Source organism: Hyla sarda, chromosome 1 (genome assembly GCF_029499605.1).
Source record: "Hyla sarda isolate aHylSar1 chromosome 1, aHylSar1.hap1, whole genome shotgun sequence".
NCBI classification, from domain to species: Eukaryota; Metazoa; Chordata; class Amphibia; order Anura; family Hylidae; genus Hyla; species Hyla sarda.
In genome coordinates this window covers 80,701,739-80,725,021 of record NC_079189.1, presented here as the reverse complement: position 1 = coordinate 80,725,021, position 23,283 = coordinate 80,701,739, and the positions used below count along the sequence as shown (strand labels likewise).

Below are 23,283 nucleotides of genomic sequence, written 5' to 3'. Positions count from 1 at the left end.
AATTTTTTTTTCGGATTTTCTTACAAAAGCTATTTTGTCTTCATTATTTTGGGACATAAATCCTATTGCAACTCCCAAAAGGGAGAATTTTTTAACCACTTGGTAAAAGCCATTGCATGTTCACTTTTCAACCAAAAAAACGGTTGTTCCTGCAAAAAGGGAGAATATTTTGAATGCTTGCCATTGCGTCTTCCGAAACTTTTGTGTGCTTTTTAACATGAGCAGGCATCTGCTTTACTTTAGTTTTAAAAGAATACAAAACCAATAGTGCTCTTAGGCAATGTTATACACTAGTTTTATGGGAAATTGAATTGCTGGTTTGGTTAGAACTTATTCGCTGCAAACTGAACCTTTTTGAAAAGCTCTGCGAGCCCAGTGAACCAAACTTTTCAAAATATCCCTCAAGTCTAGTTTTAATGAGTCATTTTTTTTACAACATACATTTATTATATTATTCTTTTACCCCAAAAAAATGTTTTCAGTTAGGAAAGTTTATTCTACTTTACTGTCTTTTAATGTTTGAATTGATAGAATAAGTTTATAATAATTTATTGTCCTTGCTTTTCTAGATAATGACATTGTACGTGAAATGTTTCCGCACTTGTTAACCCAAGTCATCTATGGGTGATGCATACACTCATTTTAGAGTTCCATAATGGCCTCCGACATTGACAACAAATATCCAGTTGACCAAATGCTCACTGACATTCATTTGGAAATTTATCAGTCAATTTTCAGTACATTAGGATATAGAACATTTTCAGACTGTGCACAATTAAATCATGAAAGATTACAGGAAATGGGAGTCTCACTTACAGGACATAGGAAGAGAATCCTCAAAAAGATACAAGACGAATTGGAAAAGGACTGTAGGGATCTTGATCAACCTAAAACTGAAAAAGAAATGACAAGCCAAAGCATCTTGTCAATAAGTGATGAAGACAGGGCAATTTTTGGTGAAGAATTCATTGCTATAGATTCAGAAGTCAATAATCTTCTAATGGAATATAGTACAGCTACAGCAGTGGATTATGGGATGCATGAAAAAACTGGTGATGGAACATCTATAGAACACAATGGCCATGAAAAAAACCCTGAGCCCTGTGGTGAAAGTTGTGATAAAACATTGGATTATCAAGGACAGGAGGACACTGAACACTTTTTTGAATTCCAAGGACCCATGATTGATAATGAATTATACCAAGAAATGAATCTTGATTTTATGAAGAAAACTAAAGTGACAACAACTCCTACAAGATCATTCATACTAAGAAATAGACCTGTCCCGGATTTACCATTTTCTACATTTTACAACGTGTAAGTTTTAATATTTTAGTAATATATATTTTATGTAATATTTAAAATTCTAAACTAGTCATTAAGGAAACCTGTCAGAACTTTCATGTTTCTGAATCACAAATTATCTGGGTGGTCCCTGGTGGCTTCTGCCTGCCCTACTGGCCCTGACTGATAAATCTTTCCTTATGCCAAAACATGGATACATCTATCCATCATGGCTGGTGAGCAGGGAGAAGCCACCAGGGACCACCCAGATCACTATTAATTCAGCAGCATGAAAGTTTTCTTTTAAGGTACCCAAATACAATCAAATTTTCGGTTCATAGTTTATTTTGGGTCAAGTTTATTGGAAATTGCAAGGTTTATGTGCCTTTTTTTTTTTTTTTTTAATAGGAGATTGTAATGATAATTCACGAAAGTCAGTAAAATAGAACTGTGTTTTAGCCTATTGTTATTCTTGGTTGATTGTTCCACCGTAAAAAAATTATTATGATAGGAAAAATCATTAAATGTAAATGTCATTCATAGATATATTTCGCATTACCATTATTCAAAGCCAAGTACACAATTCATGTGAGTCTTCACCCAGCGGGAAAGAGTTTTTCCCTGTTGATTGGGATGATGATGACGGATAGGACCATCAGATCCTCATGACTTTTTAAATCCCTAATTATCATTTAGTGGTTTGTTGATCTTTTTTTTTTTTGTTTTGTTTTCTAAATGCTTAGGATTATGAATAGTTGTTTTTTTTCTTTTAGCTTCAAAGTAATACTTGTACTCTTTACATTTCAACAAATGGTTAAATCTTGCCTTAAAGAAGTTTTCCTTGACTTGATGATTGACACCCAGCATCCCAATTAATCAGTTGTTTGGTGCCCCACACTACACAGTGGTTGGGGCTGGGAGCCCTGTGCCATTCTTTGTGTAATGGTGGCACTGGGCAACTGCTGCTCAGCTCCCATCCATGCAGGCAGATTATCTGATAAGGATGGCGTTTGTCATTAATACATGTTAAAGCCTATTAACAAAAATTTCCTGCAACATGAGTACTTTGCAATGGGATGACTGATATGGTTTTCCATGGGCAACAATAATCAACTATTCACTTGATAGATAGTAGTATCTGATAACTGGGGGGCTCCACCTTAATATCCTTTACCAATCATGATAACAAAGTACTATGCTCCTAGTTTGAATGGAGGAGCAAATGGAAATGAGCACTACCACTCTATTCAACTCTGGGGGACTGACAAAGTTAGCTCACTTGGATATCGTGTAAAGAAAAGCAGCAGCGCATATGCCTGACTGCTGATCAATGAAAGCCCCAGTGATTACACACTTATTACATATCATGTGTATTTACAAAAACAGTTTTTCATGGGGAAATCATTTTCAATAAAAAACAAATACCCCAAAAATTTTAACATTTTTTAACACTTGTGAATACTATCATGATCATTAGAGATGAGTGAATTTTAGAAAAATAAAATTCTGCCGATTTGCCGAATTTTCCGAAAACATTTGTTTCGGTCCGAATTTTTTTGCAGTGAGTCACTTTTAAAAATGGCTATTTATGGCCTACAGAGAGCCAAATTAGGGGTGTAGAACACTTTGCCTTGCTGTAACACACATAGTGTATGTGCTGGGTTAGTGAAATAATACTGTTATTAAAGGGTACCTTTCATCAAAAAAACTTTTGATAGATTAATGTATGCAGAATAACTTTCCAATAGCATGTTATTAAAAAATATGCTTCTTTCTATTTAATTTTCCACTTTGAAAAAATGACCACTAGGGGTCTCCCTACCAGTCCTTTTTTTTTATAGATTTCAGACTCATGCAGAAGTCCCAAATCTCAGACTGCATCCGGGACACAGACAAGCACAACATTGCTCCCTGGCAGTGTGCAGTGGTGAGTTTGTCTGTGATACGGATACAATCTGAGATTTAGGACTCCTGTATGAGTCTGAAATCTATAAAAAAGGACTGGTAGGTAGACCCCTAGTGGTCATTTTTTCAAAGTGGAAAATTAAATAGAATGAAGCATATTTTTTAATAACATGCTATTGGAAAGTTATTCTGCATACATTAATCTATAATATATCAAAAGTTTTTTTGATGAAAGGTACCCTTTAACCCCTTAAGGACCAAGGACGTACCGGTACGTCCTTGGTCCTGCTCTTCTGATATAACGCTGGGTTACACAGTAACCCCGCGTCATATCATGGCGGGCCCGGCGTCATAGTGAAGCCGGGACCCGCCTCTAATAGCGCGCAGCGCCGATCGCGGCGCCGCGCGCTATTAACCCTTTAGCCGCGCGCTCAGAGCTGAGCCGCGCGGCTAAAAGTGAAAGTGAAAGTTCCCGACTAGCTCAGTCGAGCTGTTCGGGATAGCCGCGGCTAATCGCGGCATCCCGAACAGCTGACAGGACAGCGGGAGGGCCCCTACCTGCCTCCTCGCTGTCCGATCGCCGAATGACTGCTCAGTGCCTGAGATCCAGGCATGAGCAGTCATGCGGCAGAATCGTTGATCACTGGTTTCTTATGAGAAACCAGTGATCAACATAGAAGATCAGTGTGTGCAGTGTTATAGGTCCCTATGGGACCTATAACACTGCAAAAAAAAAGTGAAAAAAAAAGTGAATAAAGATCATTTAACTCCTCCCCTATTAAAAGTTTGAATCACCCCCCTTTTCCAATAAAAAAAAAAAACAGAGTGTAAATAAAAATAAAAATAAACATATGTGGTATCACCGCGTGCGGAAATGTCCGAACTATAAAAATATATAATTAATTAAACCGCTCGGTCAATGGCGTGCGCGCAAAAAAATTCCAAAGTCCAAAATAGTGCATTTTTGGTCACTTTTTATATCATTTAAAAATGAATAAAAAGTGATCAATAAGTCCTATCAATGCAAAAATGGTACCGTTAAAAACTTCAGATCACGGCGCAAAAAATGAGCCCTCATACCGCCCCATACACGGAAAAATAAAAAAGTTATAGGGGTCAGAAGATGACAATTTTAAACGTATTAATTTTCCTGCATGTAGTTATGATTTTTTCCAGAAGTCCGACAAAATCAAACCTATATAAATAGGGTATCATTTTAATCGTATGGACCTACAGAATACATATCAGGTGTCATTTTTACCGAAAAATGTACTACGTAGAAACGGAAGCCCCCAAAAGTTACAAAACAGCGTTTTTTTTTTCAATTTTGTCGCACAATGATTTTTTTTCCTGCTTCACCATAGATTTTTGGGCAAAATGACTGACGTCATTACAAAGTAGAATTGGTGGCGCAAAAAATAAGCCAACATATGGATTTTTAGGTGTAAATTTGAAAGAGTTATGATTTTTTAAAGGCAAGGAGCAAAAAACAAAAATGCAAAAACGGAAAAACCTCCGGTCCTTAAGGGGTTAAGTATGACATGCAGATCAGAGGCATCACTATCAGAATAACTGCACAAAGACTGAGTATGAGGAGAGCATATAGTGGCTGAATGACACAGCCTGGAGTTGGCGGCAGCATGAGGAGACCACGTAGTGGCTGAATGACACAGCCAGGAGGTGACTGAAGCATGAGGAGAACATATAGTGGCTGAATGACACAGCATGGAGGTGGCGGCAGCATGAATAGAACATATAGTGTCTGAATGACCCAGCATGGAGGTGATGTTTGGATGAGGAGACCATATAGTGCCTGGACCATATAGTGCCTAAAAAGGGCAGCCCCAAAGTATTGAGGATATGCATTACGTAAAACATAACTTTTAATAATATGCTTAGGATAAAATATATGGATGCAAATTTTTTTTAAATCAAACAAAAGGAAATTGTGCAAAAAACACCATGTGCCACCTACACCACTAAGTATTGATGTAATGCAAAGACCTCTAAAAGGTGGAAGGGAACAATGTATGGTCCATTGTAACCGGTGGGGGTAAAAACCTCCCCTGTAAGGCCCTACTCTCGCATGATTAATTCCCTTCTTGGCAAGTTTTACACGCCCTAAAGATGGAACCTCTCCCTATTTCCACCTACAAACATTGCCATTTCCCAGGATTTTTAGGGGGAAATAGGGATTGGTTCCTGTGTAGGGCCACCCTTTTTAAAACAAGTAACACTTTCCTTGAAAAGGTGAAAGGGAACAACGTATTGTCCATTGTTGCAGGTGGAGGTAAAAACTTCCCCTGTGAGGCCCTACTCTCGCCCTATTAATTCCCTTCTTGGCAAGTGTTACTCACCCAAAAAAGGACAGCCCCACACAAGAAACGCTCTCTATTTCCACCTAAAAACCCTGGAAAATGGCAGTGTTAGGGGGAGTGGTTCCTGTGTGGGACCTCCCTTTTTAGGGCGAGTAACACTTGCCATTGGTTACAATGTACCATATGTTGTTCCCTTCCACCTTTTAGAGGTCTTTGCATCATATCAATACTAGATGGTATAGGATAATCAAGTTTGGCTGCCCAGAAGTCCAGCGGATCTTCAAGGTGTGTTGGCATGTTCATGTCAAGATATGCCACCACCTGCTGGTTCAGGTCCTGCTCCAGGTCTACCTGCTGCTGGTGAGTTGCTTCACTAAGCGGGTGAAGAAAGCTACTCATCAGCGACTGTAGACTCAGGCTGCTGCTGATGGAGCTGGTACTGCTCTTGCACCCCACCCCTCCCCAGCAGCCATGGCAGTGGAAGGTGAGCGCAGGAGGCCCCCCGATTCAGACCTGCGAGAGGATGAACAATGGTACCGATATGCATCGGCCAACTGACTACATAGGATGCCTCTGTAGTAGGTCACTTTTTCCTCCCTCTGATTCAATTTCTTGCTGAATGACTTTTAGCAGTTCCTCCCCTGTGTGACTCTGCTCACCAAGGCAAACCATGTGAAGAACACTATGACAACGCCGTGCCCTGCACACATGGTATGCTGGAGGGGCACTCTGACTGAGACCAGTGGAGGCTGAGGACACGGTGGAGGATGAGGAGGCAGAGTCGTACACTGTCACAGGACCAATGGCCTGAGAGTGTGGAGGTAGAAGCAGCGTGACCTGTCCAAGTTGCTTTTGTGGCTGTGCATGAACCACATTTACCCAGTGGGCCATAAAGGACATGTATTGTCCATGACCATTGTTACATCTCCATATGTCGGCGCTGTTGTGCACTTTGGTACACACCGACAGGCTCAAGGACTGGTCCACCTTCTGTTCCACAAAATTGTGCAGGGCTGGTACTGCCTTCTTCGCAAAGAAATGACAGCTTGGCATTCTCCACCTCGGCTCGGCACAAACCATCAGTTCTCTGAAAGGTGCAGAGTCCACCACTTGAAAAGGGAAGGAATGCAGCACCAGCTGCTTGAACAGGAGCACATTAAGCTTCTGTGCCGTTTCATGAGTGGGCACATACTGTTGACTCTTTGACATGGCTTTGCCGATGGATTGGCTGACAGAATGACTGACTTGAAGTAGGAGGAGCAGGAGCATCTGGAGCGACAGAAGATGGGTATGACACACAGTTCTCTTCAGCTGAGGTGGTGGAGCTTTTGCAGGCTGAAACAGGGAATGGCATGACACTGGGTGATGCAACAGGCTGGACCACCACATCGGAGCCATGGTTCTCCCAGACCGTGGTGCCAGCATTGGAACCCTGGCCACGCTTCACCTTCTGCCGACACATCTTGCATGTGGCCAGGTTAACATCCTCCGGATGCTTGATGAAAAACTGCCACACTGCCGTGTAGCTGATTTTCCCACCAACAGTCCGCACTGATTGACTGCCATTGCCGCCCACTCCAGAAACCCCTGTTCTACTACCTCTTGGGAAGGTAGGCTGCCGCGAAGCAGGTGGTGTACCTCGGGCACTTTTTGCTACAGATGTTCCACTTCTGCCACCATGCTGACAGCCAGCCATGATACCACCTTGCTGCCTCATGGCAACTTGCAACTCTCTTCTCTTGATGATGATGATGATGATGAAGCCCCTTTTGCACCCGGCTCCCAAGTGCGATCGGCTTTATCATCATCGGGTTATGTCTGCACTTCACTGATGTCCTCCTCCTGTTCCTCAACAGTGTCTGCTTCAGGAGCCTGAATGCTCACAACACCACCTCCCACGCCACTCTCCTCATCACTACTTGCCCGCCTAGCATAGGAAGCGGCGGGTGTCTCCTCCACTTCTTGGCTGAGCAGTAGCTGCTGACTGTCCTCTAGTAGATCGTCCTCACTAAATAGTGGAGCTGAACCCACAGCAAAAGATACTTCTGTGGGGGAGGGAACAGCATAGGACAGAGGCAATGGAAGGACAGGGACTGCTCCTTGGCCATGCCAACTGAGGGCTGTTTCTGAGGAACCCACCGACTGTTGACTGGGGGTATCAGATGTCACCTGTTATGAAGTGGATGACCATATTAACCAATCGATGGCAGCAGATGGGTTGCTGGTCGAGACACGACCGCTAGCAGACACCAGGAGCTCAGGCCTCTCACTGCGACTCCTGCTGCCACTCTCCCCTAGGCTGCTGCAACCTCTGCCTTATGAGTTTAGGCCTCTGCCACTCCTCCTTGCACGTCCTGGCACTTCTCTGCACTTCTGTGCGTATATGAGGGGAGTACAATACGCTCCACAATGCTTAAAACAGTATTTATGTACTTTTACCTTACCTTTCACAGTACCTAGGCCCTTAAGACTTTAACAGGAACAAAATAGTACACCACTTAGATGAGGGGAGGACAATGCACGCCAGTATGCTTAAAACATTATTTGTCTACAACACCAGCAGATGTGTACTTTTGGCTGGCCTTTCATAGTATCTAGGCTCTTGAGACTTTAACAGGAAAAAAATGGTACACCACTTAGATGTACGCAAAGGTTACACTTAATAGAGGACAATATGCTTTTAGTGCTCTGCTCACCTTAACTGGCTCGCTACTGTTAGCTTTTCAGCTGTTGTACACACCAGTTCTGCAGCACACAGTCGGTACTACACCCAAAATTGCACTTTCTGTCTCAGTCTCACTCCCTTCCCTATCAGTGCTTCTAGGCTGGATTTTAGCTTGAGGTTGATCGCTGCTGTAAAAAAGCTTTTCTGTGCGACACACACTGCTCTCTGTCCCTCTCTGCAGTAGAACGCTTATGTGACTGGGAGGTGAATCGTTGATGTAAAAATGCTTTTCTGTGCAACACACACTGCTCTCTGTGCCTCTCTGCAGTAGAACGCTGATATGACTGGGAGGGGAATCGCTGCTGTAAAAATGCTTTTCTATGCAACACACAGCGCTGTCTGTCCCTCTCTCTGCAATAAAAGGCTGAAGTGACTGGCTGCAAGATGGCTGCCGATTACATAGGGCTGTGACATCACAGGGGTGGCTGGCTGCTGATAGACTGCATGCTGCATTGTGATTCAGGGTCATCCCGCCAACCCTGGTTCCCGCCTTCCCAGGATTCCTTGCCCCATGTCATCACATGTGGATCGGTCATTTTAGATGCCCTGGAGCTTGGACCGCACTAAATGGAGTTTACTTAAGCAATTCGCATGATGAAATTCGCATTTGTTGCAAATCAAATTTTCCCTGAAATTCGTAACAAATTTGGATTTGTCAGATTCGATTAGCTCATCCCTTATGATCATGCTCAACCTAGCCTCCACTCTGTCTATGAGATATAATTTCTTAATGGCAGTTTCCAGGATTAGAAAAACAGAGCACACCTGTTCTCAGAGTTCTATTAAAGTGAGTAGAGCCAAGTTGTTTTCTCCCGCATTATCCACTGGTACTGTTGTGGTGGATAGTGCGGGAGATGCTGATTAAAATTAGCCCTACCTTGCCCGGATCTGCGCTACTTTTTAATCAGTGTCTCCCGCACAATCCACCAGTACCTGTGGATAGTGTGGGAGAAAACAAGTGAGTTTTACTTTTCATTTTCCCTCCCTCCCCCCTCCCTCATCATTCCCCCTTTCCCTGCTTTTTATAGTTTTGTTTATTTTCCTTACCTGTCTGCGCTTCGGCAGGTCAGGCGGAGAGTCTTGCGGGGTCAGTGAAGCAGATGAGTTACGTCCTCTGCCGGCTTCCCTGTGCAGCATCACTCACGTCCCTTTTCATTTCCTGCAGTCGCCGCCGAAAAGTGACATCCGTGATGCCGCACAGAGAAGCCGGGAGAGGACGTAACTCATCTGCTTCACTGACCCCGCAGCCCGCAAGACAGCCGAAGCGCAGACAAGTAAGGAAAGAGGAAGAGTGGTCTTCAACCTGTGGACCTCCAGATGTTGCAAAACTACAACTCCCAGCATGCCCGTACAGCAGTTGGCTGTCCGGGCATGCTGGGAGTTGCAGTTTTGCAACATCTGGAGGTCCGCAGGTTGAAGACCACTGGATGCCATAGGAGGAACATGATGGGGGGATGATGAGACAGGGGGAAATGATGAGGGGGGTGAATGATGGGGGGGTGAGACAGGGGGAAATGATGAGGGGGAATGAGGGGGGAATGATGAGGAACATGAAGAGAGAGGGTGGGGGATGATGAGGGGGGAATGATGGGGGGACATGATAAGACAGGGTGGGGGGATGATGAGACAGGGTGAGGGGATGATGAGGGGGGAATGATGGGGGGACATGATGAGACAGGGTGGGACATGATGAGACGGGGAAATGATGGTGGGGGAGGCACTAAATGCTTAATGTCTGTATGGCTAGTGGTGGTCTATAACAGGGGGAAATGATGAGACATGGGGGGATGATGAGACATGGGGGGTGGCGATGAGAGGGGTAAATGTAGCACAGGGACTGATAAAAGGGAAGGAATGATGTGGCACTGGAGGGGACAGGACCAAACTGGGGTGCAGAAGAAAATGAAGTTGGGGGGATGAAGGGGCATTTAGTCCAAGTCATTTATTTTACACTTTATTTTTTTTACTTAAATCTCCCTGTTAAAATGGGGGTGCGTGTTATACGCCAGTGTGTGTTATACGCCGATAAATACGGTAACTATCACTCCAGCTGTAGTTGTTTTATGTAAACCTTGTTCTGAGTCCCACATATCCTGTCTTGTCCCATCTAAACAAACTGCTACACTTACTGAATTTGGTGACCCAGGCCCCATCTGCAAAAATATATATTTATGGTTTCCACATAGGATCCACAGTTGAGTAAGGGCTGGATCCATAAAGTGCAAGTGACACCCTTTTCATAGAGTACATTATACAGGGTCAGTTCTGTGGGGTTCCATCACCTATCTGTAGACACAAAGTATATATATATATATATATATATATATATATATATATATATATATATTATAAATGCATATAGATGTAAATGTTTTACTTCGTCCTATGCAACCATCTACATGAAAAATTAACAACTTTGCAAATTGTCTTCATTTTAACTTCTTACGGTATCAGCCAATTTGCAGAACTATTTTTGTTAAACACAATTTCAGTTGGTTGTTAAAGCATACATGTCAGATGCCACAAAAGAAAAGCTAGAATGAATATGTTACTCAGTACCTAATCCATTTGTATGTCTCTATCACCTATATATATATTTTTTTAAATCCCTCTATTCGTTAGCCCATGGTGTTAGAATTCCTATCAGGAGAAGGGGTGTGACCCTCCCTTGTGGTGGTGGGAGGTGATTGGTGCGTCTGCCCATGCAGCCTTATCCATGAGTCATCTCTTGTCCATGACTAATGGACAAGCCTAATACTGTTGCAGGAATGGTTAGTGTCCCAGTAGGTATGGGAACCCCTAGTGGTGGGACTTTCAGAGGTCCTTTTCTTTATCAAATATAAAAATTAAAAAAAATGTGCAATGAAGAAATGATTAGATAGCACTCACCAAGGTCGTGATTTCTTATCCTTTATTCATAAAGCATGAAAAGCAGAGGTACGGTGTCAAGCAGGTATGAAATCACGACCTTGGTGAGTGCCATCTAATCATTTCTTCATTGCATATTTGAAGTTATACTCTTGCTCTGCCGATTGAGCACCACCTAAAGTCGAAGTTATTCACCTGTCAAGCATTTGCACTTTTCCGGACTATCAGCAGTGCCGGTCTATATCTCACCATATTGCGTTGCTAAAAAAAAAAATATTACAAAAAAATATTTAAAAATGTCTTTAATTTTCATCAGTAACAACATATAAAAAGTTTTTGGATAGGACAGTGCTCATTTAAGGCTATTTTTACACTTTCGTTGTGACACGGCAGTGCAACGGACGTCGGGGACAACGAGGAGAACAGCGGGAGAAAAAATATATCATGCAACGTCTTTTTCTCCTGCTACTCCCGAGTATGATGGTTGACTATACAGCAGTGGTCTCAAACTGTGGCCCGCCAGATGTTGCAAAACTTCAACTCCCAGCATGCCCGGACAGCCGTTGACTGTCCGGGCATGCTGGGAGCTGAAGTTTTGCAAAATCTGGAGGGCCACTGTTTGAGACCACTGTTATACAGTGCCTGCATAGACATCTGCATAGAAGCTGTGGACATAGAACCAGAGGTATTTAAAAAAAAAAAAAATCCTATTTTAAATATCTCTGTCTATCCATCTTTTGTTTCATTTTATTGAGTCCTGGCAAATAATATGCAGTCAGAATGATCAACATTTTTCCTTCTCCTAATACCTGCTTGCTGGAGAGCGGAGAAGTCTAGTTGTTTAATGTGTTTATTTCTCCAGCTCATTATGTTGTTTTCTGCTAAACAATCCAATGTATCCAAAATCAAGCAGCAATTGTGTTCTGCAATACACATTTCCAGACACCAGTTTCTCTTATGAGTCATAATTCCCCATTCTACATTACAGAAAATGATTATTTTCATGGCCCTCTAAAGCTGTTGTTTGAGAATAATACCAAACTGCTCTTTTTTTTTAAAGTTATTTGAAAATATTTTAACAGGTTTACTCATTTCTACTTAAAGAACATCTCCTCGAAAAGCACTCTGGGTTTTTCTGTGCTTATGTCATCCACACTTAACATCACTAGTCCTACAGTGCGATTTATTTTATTCAAGTACACCTGCATCCATGTGTTTTAGTACTCGAGTTTGGTAATCACAACTCTGACTCTCCAAATCTTCCAGTGCCTAATGGTTACAACAGGATGTCAGCTCTGACCTCCTGTGCCCATGACATCTTTACCAATCAGATCCCCTCCTACTAGCTCCAAGACCTGCTATCTCTAAGGCTATGTTCACATAGGTGAATGTTGGTACGAAAAACTTCCATGCCGACATTCCCCTGACAGCTAGGATTGCTCAGAAATGCACCGTCTTGTAGACGGCAATGCATTTCTGTGCAGACTCTGTCTATTTTTTCTTCAAACTCCGGAATCAGGATTTCTGCGGAGTTTACAATGTGTGTACAGTGCGGCAGAATTCCATGGAAATCAATGGAACTCTGCTGCAGTGGAATAAGTATTCTGCACGGAAATTCCATCGTGGGAACTTGGCCTAAGGGATCAGGATATAAAGTAATTATACGGGGTGGGCCATTTATATGGATACACCTTAATAAAATGGGAATGGTTGGTGATATTAGCTTCCTGTTTGTGGCAAATTAGTATATGTGAGGGGAGGGGGGAAACTTTTCAAGATGGATGGTGACCATGGCGGCCATTTTGAAGTCAGCCATTTTGAATCCAACTTTTGTTTTTTCATTAGGAAGAGGGTCATGTGACATATCAAACTTATTAGGAATTCTACAAGAAAAACAATGATGTGTTTGGTTTTAAAGTAACTTTATTCTTTCATGAGTTATTTACAAGTTTCTTACCACTTAGAAAATGTGTTCAATGTGCTGCCCATTGTGTTGGATTGACAATGCAACCCTCTTCTCCCACTCTTCACACACTGATAGCAACACCGCAGGAGAAATGTTAGCACAGGCTTCCAGTATCCGTAGTTTCAGGTGCTGCAGAATGGGCAAAACAAAAATTGGGACCCTCAGTTTATGCAGAAGATTTTGTTCAGTGATGAGGCAAACTTTTATGTAAATGGTGAAGTTAACAAACAAAACCACCGCTAATGGTCTGACACTAACCGACATTGGATAGAACCCTCCAAGACTTGAACACATTTTATAAGTGGTCAGAAACTTGTAAATAACTCATGAAAGAATAAAGTTAAGTTAAAACCAAGCACATCATTGTTTTTCTTGTGAAATTCCCAATAAGTTTGATTTATTACATGACCCTCTTCCTATTGAAAAAACAAAAGTTGGATTCAAAATGGCCGACTTCATAATGGCTGCCATGGTCACCACCCATCTTGAAAAGTTTCCCCCCTCACATATACTAATGTGCCACAAACAGGAAGTTTGTGCCACAAACACGACGCTTCGTCCATCTCCCATGGCCATTTTCAAGCCAAGGCTTGACAATGGCCATGAGAGATGGCCGAAACGTTGCTCTGGCATTTTTGTGCTGAATAAAAGCCACATTTTTTGGCTAAGGAGGTGCTGCTGTCTTTTTTGGTGGATATTAACCTCCTGAGCGGTAATCCCGAGCGTGACTCGGGGTTAATTTTCCTTGCCAGGATCGGTAACCCCGAGTCACGCTCGGGGTAGAATTGCAGAGTTCCCGACCGGGCTGCACGATATATCGCAAAAGCAATGCGATATAGCGATGCGGCCCCCGGGAAAACATGCGATTATCTGCTCTGGTCGGCTCCCGTTGCGGGGGCCGGCCAGAGCAGGTAAAGAAAAATACTAAAAGTCAGTGTTTCCCTACCAGGGGGCCTCCAGCTGTTGCGAAACTACAACTCTCAGCATGCCCGAACAGCCAAAGGCTGTCCGGGCATGCTGGGAGTAGTAGTTTCACAACAGCTGGAGGCCCCCTGGTAGAAAAACACTGAGAGAAGTGTAAAAGGAAGAAGTAGTAAAATAAAATAAAACTTTTGCTCACCTAATCCCGATCCCTGCAGATGCCGTTCCCCTCCGTGCGGTCAGGGGTGTCCTCTCTTCACTATTCATCTTCTAGGACCTTTCACTTTTCAGCCAATCACAGGCCGCAGTGGTGTAAAGCCTGTGATTGGCTGAAGGGGAAAGGACTTGTTCTGCAGGAAATACACTAGGTTTGAAATCTGCCGGCAAACCTAGTGTATCATTCCCAAGTTTTCCCCTCTGCTGTCTGGAGACTGTCGAGCAGACTATTTACACATATGATCATCAACTGATCCTCCACACATAGTACAGTATGTGCATGGATAGTTTTACAGTTGGTCTATCATTTGCCTTATTCATAGAACATTATTCCATAAGCTTGCCACTTAATGTGTATCTTTCTTACCCCACCCCTGAAAATAACTGTATGCTTCATGTGCAAAGTAAGATAAAATTATGTTTCTTTTTTTATGTTTCCTTTAAGCCATCCAACTGGAACAGCAGACTCTTATCCTGGGGGAAAAAAGGGTGAGTTACTACACTATAAATCACTTAAGTTATCAATCCATCTACTAAAAAGTCACATAAAGTGGACACTGTATATGGGGTTTGCTTATTGTCAGCACTGCTCCCTTAAAACACTGGGATAGTCCTGTGATTCTATTCTAACCAAGGCATATTTAGATTTAGTTCAGTGCTTAAACAATATTTATAGATATTTTGAAGATAGTAACCAGTAAGTTTATAGAAAGACATTCCTGTAAATAATAAATATTTACTATAAAAAAAAACTAAAATTAAAAAAAAATAATTAGACATACAAGATATTTTGCTTTCACACTAATTGTAAAAAACATGAGATAAATTAGGCACTTTAAATATAAATAATATTTATATATTATATAAAAAAATTAATAAAGAAGTGTATGATTTATCGAAACTGCATGCTGCAAACTGAAGGAAAATGAGAAGCTCTGCTATATTATTTCACAGATACCTTTTACTGATCATGAAAACAGTGATGATGAAATAAAAAGTATCAAAAGAAAATTATACAAAAATATTAGGGATAAAATGCAACTGATACAGAGTCTATGTTTCATTATATAAATGATTTAGCCCCCCTATTGCTTTAATGTTTTCATTTTTTAAATTTTACAAATACATAGAAAAAGGATAAAAACAATGGACATGAACGGAATAAAATTTCTACTACAACACCCTAATAATAATATATAATTCATATGTACTTTTAAGGCAAATATGGTAATATTAATGGGGTACTCCAGTGAAAAACATTGTTTTTTAAATCAACTGGTGCCAGAAAGTTAAACAGATTTGTAAAGTACTTCTATATAAAAATCTTAACCCTTCCAGGAAGTTCTTTTCTTTTTAATTTTCTATTCAGTCTTGCTCTCTGCTGACACCACTGTCCAAAGCAGGAACTATCCAGAGCAATATAGATTTGCTATGGGGATTTGTTCCTGCTCTTGACAGTTTCTGAGACAGACAGTGGTGTCAGCAAAGAGCACTGTGGTCAGACAGAAAAGACATTTAAAAAGAAAAGAATGTCCAGTGGAGCATACAGCAGCTGATAATTAGTGGAATGGTTAAGATTTTTAAAAATAAGTAATTTACAAATCTGTTTAAAGTTCTGGCACCAGTTGATAAAAAAAAAAATGTTTTTCACTGGAGTACCCCTTAAGGATCAAAACAACTCATGTATTAGTTAAATATGAGATATGGACCTACTCACTATCACATAAAAATGTTATGAGCAGTATTCTTGTCTGGTTGATTTAACTCCTTAACGACGCAGGACGTATATTTACGTCCTCCGCCGGCTCCCGCGATATGGCGTGAAGTCACGCGGAGTCCCCGCGTCATATCGGGTCGGTCCCGGCGGCTATCAACGGCCGGGACCCGCGGCTAATACAGGACATCACCGATCGCGTCTGAAGTGAAAGTGAAAGTATCCCGGCTGCTCAGTCGGGCTGTTCGGGACCGCCGCAGTGAAATTGCGGCGTCCCGAACAGCTTACAGGACACCGGGAGGGCCCTTACCTGCCTCCTCGGTGTCCGATCGACGAATGACTGCTCCGTGCCTGAGATCCAGGCAGGAGCAGTCAAGCGCCAATAACATTGATCACAGTGATCAGCATGAGAGATCAGTGTGTGCAGTGTTATAGGTCCCTATGGGACCTATAACACTGCAAAAAAAAAAGTTTAAAAAAAGTGTTAATGAAGGTCATTTAACCCCTTCCTTAATAAAAGTTTGAATCACCCCCCTTTTCCCATGAAAAAAAATAAAACAGTGTAAATAAAAAAATAAAAAAACATATGTGATATTGGCGTGTGGAAATGTCTGAACTATAAAAATATATCATTAATTAAACCGCACGGTCAATGGCGTATGCGCAAAAAATTCCAAAGTCCAAAAAAGCTTATTTTTGGTCACTTTTTATACCATTTAAAAATGAATAAAAAGTGATCAAAAAGTCTGATCAAAACAAAAATCATACCGATAAAAACTTCAGATCATGTTGCAAAAAATGAGTCCTCATATCGCCCTGTACGTGGAAAAATAAAAAGTTATAGGGGTCAGAAGATGACATTTTTAAACGTATACATTTTCCTGCATGTAGTTATGATTTTTTCCAGAAGTACGACAAAATCAAACCTATATAAGTAGGGTATCATTTTAACCGTATGAACCTACAGAATAATGATAAGGTGTCATTTTTACCGAAATATGCACTGCGTAGAAACGGAAGCCCCCAAAACTTACAAAATTGCGTTTTTTTCTTCGATTTTGTCGCAAAATGATTTTTTTTCCGTTTCGCCGTGGATTTTTGGGCATAATGACTGTCACTGCAAAGTAGAATTGGTGACGCAAAAAATAAACCATAATATGGATTTTTAGGTGGAAAATTGAAAGGGTTATGATTTTTAAAAGGTAAGGAGGAAAAAACGAAAGTTCAAAAACTGAAAAACCCTGGGTCCTTAATGGGTTAAAGTGTCCCTGTAATTAGAAAAGAACTTTTGACAAGATGAAGAGACATACCAAAAGTTTTGATTGATAGCCAAAATAAGTGGGTAGAAGCACTTGGTTTCTGCTTCATTCCCCAAATCCTTGTGATTTCCATCTCCAGTACATGTGTACGGCGTCTGACGTTATATCCGGTCGCTGTCTGACAGCCTCAGGAAAGCTGCGCCCCCGTCATCAGGAGGGGCGCGGTTGGATACTCCGACGCTGTCAGTGTATCAGCGAACGGTCAGTAGAGTCTGATGTTAGTTGCTATGGTTGCAATTACGTCACTGGTGTGTAAGTAATCGGGCAATGAATACTTGTAGGTTTCTAGCGCATCCACAAGTACACCAGTTGAGGGTGAAAGAAGTGGATGCGCCAGTGGCCACAGGACACTGGGGTCACAGCTGGAAAGGGACGAATGCAGCAATATTTGCCAAATAGAACAATAATCAATAACACATAATAGACCAAAGTCTAATCTAGGTAACCCACAGCTAAACTTATGGCATGGACACATTTCCCAGCCATATAGCAACCTGACTGTACATCAAGGTTATATGATAAAGAGCCAGGTTTTTTTTTTTCTTCACAGTACACATCACAGTGATCATCCCTCTCTGCTTCCAGCTTGTGTGGTGTAAAGAAGGCTGTAATACTACTGTGTGAGACTGCCGTGCGAAAATTTGCATATGCGAAAATTAGCACATGCTATTTTTCGCATATGCGAATTTTTGCGTATGCTAATTTTGTATATGTAAATTTTCACATATGTTAATTTTCGTATACGCGAATTTTCGCATATGCGAAAATAAAACGAGGAGATAACGAATATGCGAATATTCGCGAATATATGACGAATATTCGTCCATATATTCGCGAATATTCGCGAATTCGAATATGGCCTATGCCGCTCAACACTAAAGGTTAAGTCCAAAAAGACATCCAAACAAGATGTTTCTGAGACCGGTGGGAAAGATTTACTTTTAGGTCTAAGAGTGGTGAAGGGGTCCTCATCTCTGGGGCGTTCATTATCCACAAGAAGGGAAGTCAAATCCCTAACTGCTGGTAGGTCATTTAGCCCCAGACCAAGTTCCAGGCCCTCTCTTCTGTCACGTTGTTTGAAATTTTTTTGCCATTTTAACTTTCTAATGAACAAATGTAGGTCCTTAGTCCAGGTGAAGGCATCAAACATGGTCGGAGGGACATAAGATAAGCCCCGACCTAGAACACTAAGTTGTTCATCACTCAAAGAAAAAGATGACAGGTTCACCACTCTTAGAGACCCTTTCTCAGTGGTACATATTACTTGTGTCGTGTTTCTTTCGGTCTTAGCGGATAAGGGTCTCTGTCCCCCAAAAAAGGAGAGGAGGACTGTGAGGTAGATGCACCAGGGGCCCATTCTGAGGTGTTCGAGTTGTTCCTATTGTAATCACCTCTATTCCGGCCTGCTCCCCTGTTTCTTCTACCTCTATAGTTACAGCGTCCTCTTACACCTCTGTTGGGGGGTCATTCACTGTCTCCTACCTCAGCATCTGAGGAGGAGATCTCAGTTTCTGTGTCACGAGAAGGGTTGTTGTTTCTTTCTAAGACTGAATATGCTTGATTTTCTCTAAAATCATGTAAATCTCTAATGAATTGGGTGTGCTTCCTTTCATTCAGTTGATATTGGAAACGCTCAATTATCCCCTGAGTTTGGGTCTCCTTTGTAGTAAAGTCTGGATCTTCCTTGAATTTTAATACTATCTCTTTTTGTTCTTTAAGTTTTTTTCCGGCTATTAATAAATTGGCCTTTTCTTCCTCCAGTTAAAACCTGTTGCTGGTAGTGTGGGGATCCTGAGGCCTCTGGGAACTATACTATGTTTGATATAGCTCTCAAAGGCCTGGGCCTCCCAAAACAATATAGTATATTGTTTGTGACAAATCACAAGATCACGTAAAGCTACTTTCAAAGATGGAGTATACTTTGGTTGAGAAAAAGTTCTCTCAGAAAACACCTCTTTTGCCTCCGTTAGCCACTCTGACAAATTAGGTGTCTGTCACGATGCCGGCTGGCAGGTAGTGGATCCTCTGTGCCAGAGAGGGATTGGCGTGGACCGTGCTAGAGGATCGGTTCTAAGTCACTACTGGTTTTCACCAGAGCCCGCCGCAAAGCGGGATGGTCTTGCTGCGGCGGTAGTGACCAGGTCGTATCCCCTAGCAACGGCTCAACCTCTCTGGCTGCTGAAGATAGGCGCGGTACAAGGGAGTAGACAGAAGCAAGGTCGGACGTAGCAGAAGGTCGGGGCAGGCAGCAAGGATCGTAGTCAGGGGCAACGGCAGGAGGTCTGGAACACAGGCTAGGAACACACAAGGAAACGCTTTCACTGGCACTAAGGCAACAAGATCCGGCGAGGGAGTGAAGGGGAAGTGAGGTGATATAGGGAAGTGCACAGGTGTAAACACTAATTGGAACCACTGCGCCAATCAGCGGCGCAGTGGCCCTTTAAATCGCAAAGACCCGGCGCGCGCGCGCCCTAGGGAGCGGGGCCGCGCGCGCCGGGACAGAACTGACGGAGAGCGAGTCAGGTACGGGAGCCGGGGTGCGCATCGCGAGCGGGCGCTACCCGCATCGCGAATCGCATCCCGGCCAGAGGCGGTATCGCAGCGCCCCGGGTCCATGGGACCGACCGGAGCGCTGCAGTGAGAGGAGTGTAGCGAGCGCTCCGGGGAGGAGCGGGGACCCGGAGCGCTCGGCGTAACAGTACCCCCCCCCTTGGGTCTCCCCCTCTTCTTGGAGCCTGAGAACCTGAGGACCAGACTTTTGTCCAGGATATTGTCCTCAGGTTCCCAGGACCTCTCTTCTGGACCACAACCCTCCCAATCCACTAAAAAGAAGGTTTTCCCTCTGACCTTTTTAGATGCTAAAATTTCTTTGACGGAGAAGATGTCCGAGGAGCCGGAGACAGGAGTGGGGGGAACAGATTTGGGAGAGAAACGGTTAATGATAAGTGGTTTAAGAAGAGAAACATGAAAGGCATTAGGAATACGAAGAGAAGGAGGAAGAAGAAGTTTGTAAGAGACAGGATTAATCTGGCGCAAAATCTTGAAAGGACCAAGATAGCGTGGTCCCAACTTATAGCTAGGGACACGGAAGCGGACATATTTGGCGGAGAGCCATACCTTGTCTCCAGGGGAAAAAATGGGAGGAGCTCTTCTTTTCTTATCCGCGAATCTCTTCATGCGTGAAGAAGCCTGTAAGAGAGAATTTTGGGTCTCTCTCCATATGATGGAAAGATCACGAGAAATTTCATCCACAGCGGGCAGACCAGAGGGCAAGGGGGTAGGGAGGGGGGGAAGAGGGTGACGGCCGTACACCACGAAAAACGGGGATTTGGAGGAAGATTCAGAGATTCTGAAATTATACGAGAATTCGGCCCAAGGTAGAAGATCTGCCCAGTCATCCTGGCGGGAGGAAACAAAATGTCGTAAATAGTCACCCAAGATCTGGTTAATTCTTTCTACTTGTCCATTGGATTGAGGATGGTATGCAGAAGAAAAATTTAATTTAATTTTGAGTTGTTTACAGAGGGCCCTCCAGAATTTAGACACAAATTGGACGCCTCTATCCGAGACGATCTGCGTAGGCAACCCGTGAAGACGAAAAATGTGTACAAAAAATTGTTTAGCCAACTGAGGCGCTGAAGGAAGACCAGGAAGAGGGATGAAATGTGCCATTTTGGAGAATCGATCAACGACCACCCAAATAACAGTGTTGCCATGGGATGGGGGTAAGTCAGTAATAAAATCCATACCAATCAGAGACCAAGGTTGTTCGGGAACAGGCAGAGGAAGAAGAAAACCAGCGGGCTTCTGGCGAGGAGTCTTATCCCGGGCACAGATAGTGCAGGCTCGCACAAAGTCCACCACATCAGTCTCTAGAGTCGGCCACCAATAGAAGCGAGAGATGAGTTGCACAGATTTCTTGATGCCCGCATGACCTGCGAGATGGGAGGAGTGACCCCATTTGAGGATTCCGAGGCGTTGGCGTGGAGAAACAAAGGTCTTTCCTGGAGGAGTTTGCCTGATGGAGGCTGGAGAAGTGGAAATCAGGCAGTCAGGAGGAATGATGTGTTGAGGAGAGAGTTCAATTTCAGAAGCATCTGAGGAACGAGAGAGAGCATCGGCCCTAATGTTCTTATCAGCAGGCCGAAAGTGAATTTCAAAATTAAATCGGGCAAAGAACAGAGACCACCTGGCCTGACGAGGATTCAGCCGTTGGGCAGACTCGAGGTATGAGAGGTTCTTGTGATCGGTGTAAATAATAACTGGAAATCTTGATCCCTCCAGCAGATGCCTCCATTCCTCAAGTGCTAATTTAATGGCTAGAAGCTCTCGATCCCCGATGGAGTAGTTCCTCTCCGCCGGAGAGAAGGTCCTAGAAAAAAAACCACAAGTAACAGCATGCCCGGAAGAGTTTTTTTGTAGAAGGACAGCTCCAGCTCCCACTGAGGAGGCATCAACCTCCAATAGGAAGGGTTTAGATGGGTCAGGTCTGGAGAGCACGGGAGCCGAAGAGAAGGCAGACTTGAGTCGTTTAAAGGCGTCTTCCGCTTGAGGAGGCCAAGACTTGGGATCGGCATTTTTTTTGGTTAAAGCCACAATAGGAGCCACAATGGTAGAAAAATGTGGAATAAATTGCCTGTAATAATTGGCGAACCCCAAAAAACGTTGGATGGCACGGAGTCCGGAGGGGCGTGGCCAATCTAAGACGGCAGAGAGTTTATCTGGATCCATTTGTAGTCCCTGGCCAGAGACCAAGTATCCTAGAAAAGGAAGAGATTGGCATTCAAACAGACATTTCTCAATTTTAGCATAGAGTTGATTGTCACGAAGTCTCTGAAGAACCATACGGACATGCTGGCGGTGTTCTTCTAGATTGGCCGAAAAAATTAGGATATCATCAAGATATACAACAACACAGGAGTATAACAGATCACGAAAAATTTCATTAACAAAGTCTTGGAAGACAGCAGGGGCGTTGCACAGGCCAAAGGGCATGACCAGATACTCAAAGTGTCCATCTCTGGTGTTAAATGCTGTTTTCCACTCATCCCCCTCTCTGATGCGGATGAGGTTATAGGCGCCTCTTAAGTCCAATTTAGTAAAGATGTGGGCACCTTGGAGGCGATCAAAGAGTTCAGAGATGAGGGGTAAGGGGTAGCGGTTCTTAACCGTGATTTTATTAAGTCCGCGGTAGTCAATGCAAGGACGTAGAGAGCCATCTTTTTTGGACACAAAGAAAAATCCGGCTCCGGCAGGAGAGGAGGATTTACGGATAAAGCCCTTTTTTAGATTCTCCTGGACGTATTCAGACATGGCAAGAGTCTCTGGGACAGAGAGAGGATAAATTCTGCCCCGGGGTGGAGTAGTGCCCGGGAGGAGGTCGATAGGACAATCATAAGGCCTGTGAGGAGGTAGAGTCTCCGCTTGTTTTTTGCAGAAAACATCCGCGAAGTCCATATAGGCCTTAGGGAGACCGGTTACTGGAGGAAGCATAGAGTTACGGCAAGGGTTACTGGGAACCGGTTTTAGACAGTCCTTGGAACAAGAGGGCCCCCAACTGTTGATCTCCCCAGTGGACCAATCCAGGGTTGGGGAATGAAGTTGAAGCCAGGGAAGTCCAAGGAGAATTTCCGAGGTGCAATTGGGGAGGACCAAAAGTTCAATCCTCTCGTGATGAGATCCGATGCTCATTAGAAGGGGCTCCGTGCGGAAACGTATGGAACAGTCCAATCTTTCATTGTTTATACAATTGATGTAAAGGGGTCTGGTGAGACTGGTCACTGGGATGTTGAACCTGTTGACGAGAGAGGCCAAAATAAAATTTCCTGCAGATCCAGAGTCTAAGAAGGCCACAGAAGAGAAGGAGAAGGCAGAGGCAGACATCCGCACAGGCACAGTAAGACGTGGAGAAGCAGAGTGGACATCAAGGATTGTCTCACCTTTGTGCGGAGTCAGGGTACGTCTTTCCAGGCGGGGAGGGCGGATAGGACAATCCCTCAGGAAGTGTTCGGTACTAGCACAGTACAGGCAGAGGTTCTCCATGCGGC

The 23,283-nt window shown here is 43.3% G+C and overlaps 1 protein-coding gene across 5 annotated transcripts in view; it reads left to right on the top strand.

Annotated features, from left to right (window-relative positions):
- The window catches only part of ARAP2 (ArfGAP with RhoGAP domain, ankyrin repeat and PH domain 2), a 416,250-nt gene that overhangs the window by 11,978 nt on the left and 380,989 nt on the right, over positions 1 to 23,283 (top strand). For all 5 annotated transcript variants that reach the window (XM_056556214.1, XM_056556235.1, XM_056556204.1 and 2 more), the window contains 2 exons: positions 570 to 1,317; positions 14,649 to 14,692. In XM_056556214.1, coding sequence (XP_056412189.1) covers positions 656 to 1,317; positions 14,649 to 14,692 — 706 coding nt within the window. In that variant the 5' untranslated portion in view covers positions 570 to 655. The remainder of the gene's footprint in view (positions 1 to 569; positions 1,318 to 14,648; positions 14,693 to 23,283) is intronic.